Here is a 12,356-nt window from a genome sequence, read left to right as displayed (position 1 = left end):
TAGCCATGCCGCTTTATGTAGGACTCAGCGCTCTAAAGCCTTTTTCCTCCTCACCCCATGTGATCAGAGCAGTGTTGTATCCATCTGGTTTTGGTGAATTGTGTTTTGAGGACGTTTGCTCCCTAGGACAGCTTCAGCTTTTGGATGCCCTGTCCTTGCTTTAACATGGAAGTGGTAGCTACTGGGAGGGAATTACCAGGAAAGTGCCATGGGGGACTAAATATTCATCTCACCGGTTTGAGGAAGGATCTTCTCAACTAGTTGTTCATTTGCTCTTTCCTGTGCCATTTACCTGAACAAGTCATGTTTAGACCCCCTGCTTCCTTCTTGCTTGCTAAAACTGGGAGGTGTTTTGAGTCATAAAAAAAGCAATGTTTTATCTTTGTGGCACAGGACCATACAGAGTTATAGCTCAGTTGTACTGAGTGGTATTTCAGAGATGCTGCTATGGGGCAGATCCTACACTGCTCTTTCTAATCCATTTTACAGTGGAAGTATTTAAAATCAAGTTCTGCTGTATCTCAGATACTTCAAAATCAGCAAATCTATATTTATCACATTAACAGCACAGTCTGATCCTCATGAATGTGCTCCTACTTAACTTCCAAATAAGGCTTTCTGAATGAAAAACAATCACTGGCACGTGCACACACAGTGTCAGGCCTTGGGTTTCACTTCGCATTCAGTTTTTGTTCACTTCATCAGATTTAGCAGGTAATATTAAGCACAACAAACCGTGCATCTGAAGCTTCATTTCATTAAGTCACTGTTTTATCTGGTAGGTTATTTCATGTAGCATCAGAAGTATCTTTAAGTTTTCTGCACAAGTACAGTAATCCTGGGCAGCTCTGGAGGGAGTCTGGATTTTTATTTTATTTTTTTTTTTTACTTTTAAAGCTAATATAGCAAACGGCATGAATGTTTTCACATTACTTAGTGTTTTAAGTGGGCTTTCACACTTAGCTCTGCACATCTTCGTGATTACGCAACCGAACGCAGCCGGGGCTGGTGCAGTTTAGCATTATATAAAGCACGTTATTTCAGAAAAATTTCCAGAGCGAAGGTGGTACCAAGCATTTAACTATTTCACTCAGGGATGCAATGTGGTTCAAACTCAAATGAAGCAGCTCCTCAGGGGGCACCCGTGGGGTGTGCGAAGAGGCCATAAGGAGGGTTTTTTGATACAATTTCCCATTTTCCAAGCCGTTGCTAGTATTTTAGTCTTGTTCGTGGTTTTATCTATTTCGGCTCCTTTCATGTTGCTTACATGGAGAAGGATGCTTCTCTGACAAATAGCTAATAGCACAGCAGACCTTTACAGTATTTAATAACTTCCTAAATTACAACAACAACAACAAAAAAGCACAATCTAACTCTTCCCTTTCGAAGTGAGGTTCGTTTTTCAATAAAAAGTGATTTCCCCCCTCCAGTTTTAAGGAATAGATGAAGAATAACCCATGTATGGTTTCTTGACAGCTGAGGGTCTAGCCGTGAGCACTGTTTAGTATGTGGCTTTACCGTTCAGAAATGAGAGCCTTCTGTAATTGGAAATGCTAAATGCTATTTTTAACATAGCTAATTAGCATTGGCAGCCATGCAGTTACATGTTAAGAAACTCTTTCAGATTCTACCTTTCCAACACAGCTAGCAGCAGGTGTTTTTTCTTCCTTAATTTAAGCCACTCCTTTACATATATCCAACACATAAAGTTGTTAGCCTCCAAGTGTTCACCAACCTAATAATAATGGGGAAAAAATTGCAATGTCATGTTTTTTTTTAAAAAAATATGTTTCTTTCTAGGGTCTACTACTTCCTCATCAACGCTTCACAACGAGGCTGAGGTCGGTGACGATGATGTCTTCACAGTAAGTTCATCTCCCTTGAGGTCATTCTCCTTTATGCTCTGGTTTTGCATGGTCAGGTTTAAAAGTTAGTGTGTTTCTTGTGCATTTTATTACCTGGGATTGGTTTCCGGCCTTAATCTTGTTTGGTCAGTGGGTGTGTTTTATTTGATGCAAGTATCTGCCCTGCAGAAGGTAAACTTTTGCAGAAGCATTTGCTTTCTGTTGGGCTCCCATTGCCACGTGAAAACCATGACAGAGCAGAGCAGATGTTGTCAGGGCTGAAAGTGAGCAAATAATCCTTCTCTGGTTTAATATGCCTTGGTGTGAGTGGTGCGTGCACCTCTTTATCTCTCTCTCTGTCCTTAGCCTTCCCACAGACTACAGTAGGTGGCCAACTCTCAGGTGTGCAGTCAAGGAAATGAAATTCTGAAAAGTTGACTTTGCTACTGGGAGCAAAAGCCAACATTGAAGGTGTCTTGTGAGTACGTGAAGGTAGAAAGTTCAAGCAAGCGTTTTTCAGCTGGAGAAAGGCACGGTGCCATGCGATCTACCTAACCAGCGGTGGCTTAAGTAGGAGCAAGTTGCTTGTATTTAATTTGTGGTAAGGTCTAAGATGCATTTTGGAGCTTTTCTGAAACAGAAGAAGCTTCCATCCGCGCTGCACTCGCATGCTGTAAAAGAGGGGGGAAAAAACAAAAAACAGTGAATACGTCGGATGAAATTGTAATCCGATCACGGATATTCCATGGGCCAAAAGAAAAAAAAAAAACGCCACTCACAATGAATACTTTGTTTTATTGCACTTATTTGCCCGGCTCCGCTCGCAAACCCTCGGGCGCACGTGTGCGTGCCTTCGTTCCGTGATAAATGCCCCCGTTGTCCCGCGGCGCAGGTGGGGACGGGTCGCAAGGTGGGATGTGTGTGGCTGCAGGCGATTCCTCACTCAAAAAAACATCTTCTGGGACCGTTCCTTGCATCTGGAGGGCAAACGGGGAGGAGCTGAGGATGGGGAGACATGCCGCCAAGCCGCTCGGAAACGGCTGCAGGCAAGCATCCCGAAGTCGAAAGGTGGTGGTTTGTTTCTTTTTTTTTTTTTTTTTTTTTTTTTTAGGGCGACTTTGGCCGGTGTGGGACCAGGTTTCCTGCCGTGCTTTGACCCGATGGCTGGCTGGCACGTTGTCCGCGCCTGTCCTTTTGTCATGGCTCGGGGAGACAAACAACAGCAGGCAGGGTTAAAAGGTGACTTCCTGCGCTCCGCAGCAAAACCATCATTAGCAGCTGCTTCCCAGCTACCTGCCAGGGGTGATTTATAGGCACCGAGCAGGGGGAGGCCCCGCTGGAGCCGGGGCGGTTTACCGATTTGTGCTGTTCTGTCCCAAAAGTGGCTGGAGTCCGCAGGCAAGCAGTGCTCTGCCGGGCTGGACGTTGTGCTGGAAGCGTGTGCGGCTCTTCTGTGCTCATCCGAGTGGGGCTGATCGCTGAAATGTGCTTTAGGTGGGCGTCCATGGGCCAGCTCTTGCTGGGTTAGGCACAGAAATATTCTGTGTTAAAGCAACAAAAAGTAGCCTAATAGCCTACAGAAATAGCAAAGGGTATATTTTTTATTTTTACTAAAGCCCAGCCAGCTGACGTGTAGGGAGCTGGGAGTGCTCCTGTATTTCTCCACCAGCTCCGTCTTGTGCTGATTTTTCAATTCTTAGGGTGCTCTTAACCAAGAGGAGGGCTGTTGCCGTTCAGTACGTGCTGCCTCACACCAGGAAAGCTGGACAGGCCACGCAGCGGCTGCATGGAAACAGCTCCAACTCCTCCCGTATTCAACCGAAACGCAGAGAGATGTTCCCCTCTCCTTGACCCCAGCGAGGTGTCGGATCACCCCCCACCGCGACGATATTTATGGGGAGGATGCTCGGTGGCGAGGGAGGAACAAGCTGCTCGATAGCATCCGCGTGTAAATCATCACCCAGCTGGGATCTACGGGGACCTTCACACCTCGGTTTCTGCTAGGGTTTTGTGCACGTTTTGGCACGTTAGGTGGGCTCCTGCGTAGCAAGGGGACTTCACCGACGGTGGTAGCTCATGGGGTGCTGCTGTCGAGCTGTCACAGGGATGGGTGGGTTTACTCCAAAAATCAGGCTTTTTCCCCAGTATCTCTTCCCTGTTTTCTTGGGTTGAAGGAAGTCCTTGAATTCCCATTTACCTGTGGACCCTGGTTGGTGATGGTGAAGCCTAAGATCTGCATAAGCCTGAAATAAAACACTAAAGTGTAGAGAGATTTTAGACTGGAGGAAATTAATGTGTAGTGGGTTTGTGTTTTGTTTTTTTTTTTTTTCACTGTTTTTGTTAGTTTATTTAAACCTTTCTCTTCCATTCTTCCTTTCAACTTCTTTTGGACTTGCGTCTCACAGTCCATTTGGTCATCCTTGCACACACAACTTTATTACAACTCTCCTCTAAGCTCTTTTTCCCCAGCCACAGCAATGGATTTTTAGGGCTCGGTTTCTTTGCTCTGTTTTAAAGAGAAAGTACATTTGTTCTTTTTATTTCCTAAGGTAGTTATTAAAATCTTCACAGTCCTCCCCCTCTCCCACACATGCATGAATAAACTTAACTGCGTGTGGCAGAATTTTCAAAAGCATCTGCATGATTGAGTCATTTAAGCAGTCATTTACGCGTCTCTGAAAATCCCAGCCGTCGCCACTGCACGGCTGCCTCAAAGACTTTGCTCCGAGGTCCTTCCTCTCCTTGAAGTTGTTTCAGTCACTTCGACCACAGCCGGCCCAGACTTCCAGTTGCTTGCTCTGCTCTGCGGATCGCCGCACCTCTCCATCAGCGTTTGCACCAATGCATCAGCTTAAAAAGAAAAACCCAATCCTCGTTACGCATGAGCACTGTTGATTATTGATTGAAACAAGGGGTTTGTGCCGTCTTGTATCTTATTAGCTTCAGTGCTGCTCCATGGGATGATGCCTTCTTGCATTTTTTGTGCGTGTAACTTGTATGGCACCCATCTCGGTGGATCACCAGCCGGCACTTGAGCCCGCCAGGGATCCCGTAGGTGATTTGCCCTGAGGTTGGGAAGGCTTGCCCTGCTGGTGGGGCTCTCCATCAGGCTGTGATCTTGTGGGGCTTAACAGAGGATTGTTTTCTGGTACAAGGGGGTGAATTATTTGCAGCTGTGGCTTGAGAAGCATTGCTGGGGTCGGTGGCCTTATTCTCTCTCATGCTTTTGCCGTGCCAGCTCGGCTGGTAAAAGACCTCGGGCAGCAGCACCCTGCCCATCCCTATGGCATGTGTGCACCCTGGCCGTCGTTCTGAAGGCTGGGTTGTGTCTTTAGAACCAGGACTCTACTGAGTTTGCTGTGCTTGAGACCTGTAGCAGCTAGATAAACCAATTCAGGCCTCTGTTTGGAAAGCCATACCTCGTAAAGCAGAAAGCAAAAGTATCTAGAAATAAATGTCACTGACTTCAGGGGAAAAAATGCTTATTTCTGAAATGAAATCTCCATTTAGAAGTTTTAACAATATGTAGTTGTGTTTCTTTAATTCCAGATCCTCAGTAGAGCCCATAAATGTTTTCCATATGTTAGCAAATAAATTTCTCCTGTCTTGTACATTATAAATCGTCCTCTCAAGAGATGCAATCTGAGTAAGACTAGCCATCCGTTCTGTCTCCGTTGGGGGAAACATTGTCTTTGCAATGGTCTGAGACTGTTGTTTGTCTTCATCCATCTAGTTTGCATCTTCAGGCTTCTTTAATTAACAGTCACTTCAGAAGTACCTTTTAATAAGGTCCAAATACATTCTGTAGTTCTTCAGCCACAGCATTTGCCATATAATTGAGTTCTTGTGCAGAATTTTTCCTTAATCTACACTTTTACTTTCAATTACAGATAATAATCCCACATGACCATGAAGTGAAAAATGTGAATTGAGTCCAAGGAAAGAAAGGTCAATGTCTTCCAGAGTCTGCAGAGTGCCTGAAATGGTCTCTTTTAGCAACCCACCCGAAAAGCAGAGATGTTCGTTCTGAAACCTTATGACCAGTTCAGCTGAAATGCTGCTCATGTGTTTTTCAGATAAATCCGCAGCCTTGTGCCTGCTTTAGTGCTAAAGACAAGACACCCACTGGCAGGAGGAGCAACGGCTCCCATGTCTGTTCTGCTTTGTGAACCTAAAAATGACTGCAGCCCTCTTTTGGCTTAAGGGGAGCGGGAGGGAGAAAACAAAGAAACCCGACCTTACTAAGTCTGATGTTCATGTTACAATGATAGCTGTTCCGTGTAATTAATAATTTTAAAAATATGATTTTTTTGTTGTTGTTGAAAATGAGACTGACAGAATTTTGCAGATGGAGGAGTGTGGCTGATCTACAGGTTTGGGTTTGTGGACATACAGGCACAGTCCACTGCTTCTCTTGGAGACTTTATGGGGTCCTGGCTAAAAGCTTTCTTGCCTCTGTTCCCCAGCTACAAGACAGGGAAAATACTCTGCTCCTTCACTAAGGTGAATGGATTTTGCTGCCACCAAGGTTACCCCTGGCTTTCTTTCCGCATTTCACTGCTGTGGGTAAGCAGGATCCTGCTGCTGGGCTTCTCACCCACGATCTCCAGATTGTCATTTTCCCCATGGGGCTGCGTGTTTCGAGGGATCCCGCACCCCTCGTGCCCCTTTCTCAGCCCAAAGTCCTACTGCTCCTGTGCCTGGGGACGTTAGGGCCAGGAGCCTTGTCCTGTGGCGTGGATGCTGCTAGCAGTCCTGGAAGGGACGGCTGCAGCCGAGAGGGTCATGGCAGCTGTTAACGTTACAGCCCTCTTTGCATCTCTTCTGGTTTCATAATTAAAAAAACAGATTTCTCCTTGCTGCCTTTCCATGAAACCTTTTCCCTACTTTCATCTCCCATGTGGGCCTCAAGTGTGTTACAGCCTCACTATTAAAATTTATAAGATTTATGTTAGTTAGATAAACACTAAATCTAACTTTTCTTGCTGGCTTGGTCGTTTCACGTTCAGATGGTTCTTTTAAAGAACCACTGTATCTCTTTTTCTTTAAAGTAGATATGTAGAGACCCAGCCCAGTCGCTTTGGATGACTGTACTTACAAATTCTTGTGAGCTCTGTGTAAGGCTGGAGCATCCCTCAGCCCACCCCTCTGTGGAAAATGATGTTGCTGAGCATAGAGAAGCACCGAGCTGCAAGATTTATACCTTTCATGAGTTGCTCTCGGGGAATGAGGAGCAGCAAGAGCCTGCTGTTGCCTTTTTCTTAAGGCTGAGATAGGGTAACAGAAGGGAAAAGCTTCTTTTGGAGGCGCAGAGCTCTGTCTGGGGGTGGTGGGGTGTGGTGCTTAGGTTGTCACTGCGAGCAAATCCGCCTTGTTTGTTCTGTAAGGCTGAGCAGAGCGATTAGGGACCCGTCACAGCAGTAGGGCTGGGTGGCATTTACCTGGGTTATTCTTCCTGCTCAGCGATGCACGGACGGCAGAAGGGTTCATTGCTCCTACCCACATCCTCTGATGGCTGGATTTGGGGCTGGTGTTGTAAACCACAGCTATTCTCATCCAGATTAAAAAAGAAATGCTTGCCAAGAAGAAAGAAATTCACACACAGATACCAGCAGGCTCAAATATATATATATTAAAATACATATTAAAAAATAAATCTTCCCTGGCTTAAATGAAGAGAAATGAACTGGACTTGGACTCCTGCTGTTTTTCATAGCTGGGTGCCTCAAGCTGTGTGCAGCGCTCTGCACATCGCAGTCCTGCACGTGCACACTCAGCGTTACACCGAGGCAGCCACCATTTATCACATCAGAGCACAGCTTGCCTTCTTCTTGCTCCTGCCCTGGGAAATCTGTCTTGATTTCTTCCAGCAGACCCACTACCAAGGTACTTCGGGAGTCTGAAGTTATTGGTGTATCTGTAGCTCTTTTTCTTCTTCCTCCCTTTAATCGCCAGGGTATTTCAGCTTCTCCATGGAGGAGTTTCTATGCCGGGGGTCAGGAGACCCTAGTGAAAATAGTGAAAAAGTCCTCGATTCCAAACCGTTTTAAAACCAGATTCTTTTATGCTTTTTTTTCTGCCTTTCCTCAGGTTGACTTTGCCTGTAATGAATTTCTGTCAGTCCAGGGGAACAGACAATGACACCTGAAGAGATTTTTCAGTAGGGAAAATCAAGTGGAAAGTTTTTGCTGCTGTCATAGTCAAAGGTTTCTGTAGCAGTGTGCTTCCCCCTTTCCTCCAGGACCTCCTATTTCTCTGAAGTGACACTGGAAATTAATGCATTTATTTCTTATTCTTACTACAAATACAAGCAAGTTTTACTTTTGACAGTAATCCGCTATGGTTGTCCCTGAGACAGAGGTGTCACCCCGAATGGCAGCTGCTCTTTTCTTCAGTCCTTCAAAGCCATAATTACTGTCTTCACCCTATGAGTTGTCCTTGTTTGCTCAAAGCCTCTCTTGTGGGCAGAAGGAAATACAAAAATTGCCGTGGCATGGAAGCTGTGGAGATGGGTTTTACATGAAATCTGTTTATTCTTACGTAAACTGCAGATTCATGATATGAAAATGAAGAGCTAAGGTGAGCTGATGGGAGAGATAACCATGGCGTAGATTAGAAATCTTGCTTTCTTTGAAAGAAAGGAGCGGGAAATAGAGGTCTTGCACAATTTCTGCAATGCTTTATTGTATTTATTGCGTTACTTCTTGCTTTCAGGTCACTCTCTGGTGGGTAAACCAGGCTTTTGTTGCTAGAGATCAGTTACCAAACGCGCTGCGCTTCGGTTTAAGGCTTTAAAAAATTAATGTTTTGTTTTGTTTGTGTTTGTTTTCTTTTCTTTTCTTTTAATTAACCAACCTGCATCAGCCTGGTTATTCACCACACAGTCTTCAGATGCCCACGTCCTCTGCAAGGACTGCACTACCTGTCTCTTTAGCAGCCTGGACGAGGGAAGCGGTCCTTCGTGGTGAATAGCAGCCTGCTTGGAGCCCGTAGCATTCAGGGCGTGTATGCATGAAGAGAGGCGAGGAGCATCTGTTGTTCAGGAACAAATTATTAAGCAGATAATATCCATATTGAGCTCTCCTGAGCCTTGCTGTCGTGTAGTTTTTATGCAGCTAATTATAGCGGTGATGTGGATGTGTCAAACTGCTTTGCTGAGGGTAAGCAATTTCTCTTGTCGCAATTCTTTCTCTAAAGACTGTTTTTATAGTGTGTTTTCTGGCTCTGTACCGTTCCCACATCCAAACACAGTTGGGCCTGCAGTGGGATTGGGATATATCCTGCAGGAAGCTGAAATCTGATCTTCTGCTATGATGGAAGTTTCCTTATAGCTGCATCTTGCCAGAACTTGTAAGTGGTGTACTTTGTGCACCAGTTCGGGATGGGTTGTTGCTTAGCTTGCCCTTTTTCCCTTGCTCCAGCAGTTCAAAGGAGAATTTTATTTTATTTTATTCTGTTTCAAACACTCCTGTGCTTAAATGATGACAGGGTGGCATAGGTAAACGTGCCAGCTCTTTCAGTATCACACTCAATTCAATTCTTTTGTTGCATATGACCAGTCTCACATTCATTTGAGTGATCTCCAAGCTTCCAAAAGCTTGTTTTCTTGTAACATGCAGCCACTGGAGGCTTCTGGAGGAGAAGGGCCAGCACCAACCTGCTGGTAGGATTTGTTGTCTGAAGGTGAATTGACCGGTGCCGTGCTAGCTGGAGTTTGGAGCTAAGGAGTTGTGGCTCTGAGCGCATGGCAGCACCGTTTCACACTTGCAATCAGCTAACTGAATGTTTGTCTTCCGAAAAATAATTTGGCTGCGTAGTAATGTACTTGAACTATGTGATGAGTTAAAGTGTGAAGCTGTTTACGAGCGCCCTCCTTTTAATTCATCTGCAGCCGAACGTTTTAGTGCATTGGTGTGCTTAAAGCACAGACGTGTTGGAAACAAAACATAGCCAGGCTGAAATCGCCCTGTCTTAATGTGCAGTGAAATGGAGGGGGGAGAGATGGATTTCTTTCTTCTTCTTTTTTTTATATTTTAAAGCATCTTTTTAACCTGGATCAAGCATATTGATCAGATTTAGCCACATGGTCCCATGGGTAAAGTGGGGAGCCTTGGGGAGACATCAGCCAGTGGCACAGCCCAAATTGCTGTCCCTGGGTGCCCTTGGAGGTGGGCTTTCCTCTCCCAAGGACCTGGGCATTGCTGGGCTGCAGTGGAGGATGCGGTGTTGGCAGAGCCAGCTGGGGTTTTATTTTAAATAGTCCACACCTGAGTGCAGCATCTTTAAAGTTGGGAAGAGAGTGGCACTGAGGAAAGTTCCTTTTTCATTATTTTTTTTCTGCTTTATTTCTATTTATTTTTTTTTCTCCCAGGGAATGAAAGAGAAGCGTGCAGTGAATTTCCGCTTGCTTTTTGCAGTGTGTGTGGAGGCTGCCGTGCCGTCTAGAAGGGCAGCGAGCGCGCTGAGATTTGACCTTTGGGGAAGGGAATGTGCAAACATGCCAACCTGCCCCGTGTCTGTGGCACGCATGTTTTTCCTCCTGGTGCTGTGCGCTGGTCAAGGTGAACCAGGCACTTAGCGGGGAGTGTTTTCCAGTACAGCCTGTCTCCGGCGTGATCGCAGCGCAGGGGATTGGCGTATCTCAGCTTTTCGATGAAGCTTTACAAAGCGAGGCTGAGGCCTCCTGATTTTAGCCTTGCTTTTCTTCAGCCGTGGCTTCTCAGGCGTTCGTACGGGAGCGTAGGAGGGGGACCTGATTCAAGGCGAGAAGCCTGAGAGGAGCACGGAGAGTTCCCCCAAACTTTAGCACTGTACACGAGACGGCAGCCGAGGGATGCAGCTCTCAGTGCTGCTGCAAAGCTCCTGCTGTTTCCCATTTGTGTTTTAAAAAAACGCAGCAAAATGAGCAAAAAGCAGGGACGCTGGCTGATTTCGGGTGTCTCGAAGGCAGCAGGGCAGAATGCAAAAAAAACAGGGTGCGAGCACGGTCGGGAAGAAGCAGCTTTGGCTGGCGGGCGGCGCGATGACTGACAGCTTCCTGCACCGCAGCAGGACGGATTAGGGAATCGCCGCCGGGTCTGGATGAAGCCGGGATGCTGGGCCAGGCATCCCAGCTGGCACGGGAGGCAAAGGGGGAAGGCTGGTGCCCCCCGGTGCTGCTGCATTGGGACCTCGTGTCCCGGCGGTGACAGGAGGAGAGCTGGGTCAGAACCACGGGGCAGACGAGGATCTCGGCGCCGCTTTTCAGGAGAGGGGCTGCCATTTCCACATGCTGTTTCAGGCACAAAAATCTGGTTTGAATCCCATTGTCTCATGTAGCGGGCATGGGAAAAAAATAAAGGAAAGGGGGGGAAAAATGCAGAGAGTTCAAGCTGCTTGGAGCGTGCGCCCGCGTTTTGCTAAGTCTAACCATAGTTTGGTTTCATCCTCTCGATTTTATTCTTTTTATTATTTTCTTGGAGAGCTCGCAAAGAGGAAGGAGGAGTTTGGGAAAGCTAAACAATGCAATGTGCTCTTCCATGAGGCTTCCAGAATGATTGCTCCTTTAAAGTGACAGGCTCCCCCCTTTTAAAAAGTGAGGAATAAAGAAAATCCTCCGATTGACAAAAAATATCCAGCACGATGACACCGCCCTCGCCCCCAGGCATGTGGTGGTTGCTGCTGGGGATAACCAAAACCATGCCACGGACTACAAAAGCCCCGGGAGCTCGGCGTGGACCTGTGCCCAGCGCTGAGATGCGCCGTAAACAACTGCATCTCGATAGCCCTGTTCCCTTCCCTCACCTGCCTAATGTGTTTTGCCAAGGGTCTGCTCTCCCCGCGCCTCGTAAATATTTTATGGAAATTAAATCAGAAGTGATTAGGGCGAGCAGTTCATCTGTCTCTGGCTCTGTCTGCGAGGAGGGAAGGCAAGGCAGGAGTCAGCACCACCGCATTTTTAAGCGGAGCCTGACATATTTGCAGTGCATGTGAAGAGGGTATTTTAAAAGTTTGCATCAGCTGTTGGGTTCTATTTTGGGGACGGATTCCAGCGAAAATAACGTGGATGCTCATAACTGTGTGAATAAATGACCCCTAACTGCTTTCTTAAAATACCGTATCAGTCTGCTGTGGGAAGTCTGCGTTTAACTGTTTTTTCTCCTCTGTTTGCATTTGAGCATATTGTATAGAAGGAGCAGGCCTCCAAACTTAGAGGATAAATGTTTAATTTCTACAAAGCAAAGATGTGAATGGCTCAGGTGCACCGATCCTTGCGGCTCAGCTAGTCCAGTTTTTGTTAGCACTCCCCCTCCCCGGTCCTATTTTCCCCCTCCCTGGGCATTTCAGCGTGGAGGAGCTGGGATTCAGCAGCGAGCTGTGTGCTGCCATCTGTTCCCGGCTGCCCTGCGAGCCACGCAGGCTCTCGCCATCCTCTCTGTGCACGCATTGCTCAGCACACCCATCTGGAGCAATGGTGCCTTGCTCCAGACGCCCATCTCTGCCCCCTAGGCCACCTTGAGAGCCTCCTGTGCC

The 12,356-nt window shown here is 46.6% G+C and overlaps 1 protein-coding gene across 3 annotated transcripts in view; it reads left to right on the top strand.

The window, feature by feature from the left end:
- SPRED2 (sprouty related EVH1 domain containing 2) overlaps window positions 1–12,356 on the top strand; it is a 59,863-nt gene that overhangs the window by 36,213 nt on the left and 11,294 nt on the right. For all 3 annotated transcript variants that reach the window (XM_068675604.1, XM_068675603.1, XM_068675605.1), the window contains exon 4: window positions 1,801–1,865. In XM_068675604.1, the coding sequence (XP_068531705.1) occupies window positions 1,801–1,865 (65 nt within the window). The remainder of the gene's footprint in view (window positions 1–1,800; window positions 1,866–12,356) is intronic.

Source organism: Anas acuta, chromosome 3, assembly GCF_963932015.1.
Source record: "Anas acuta chromosome 3, bAnaAcu1.1, whole genome shotgun sequence".
Classification (NCBI taxonomy): Eukaryota; Metazoa; Chordata; class Aves; order Anseriformes; family Anatidae; genus Anas; species Anas acuta.
The sequence above is the reverse complement of the archived record's forward strand: the minus strand, read 5'-3'. Positions and strand labels throughout refer to the sequence as shown.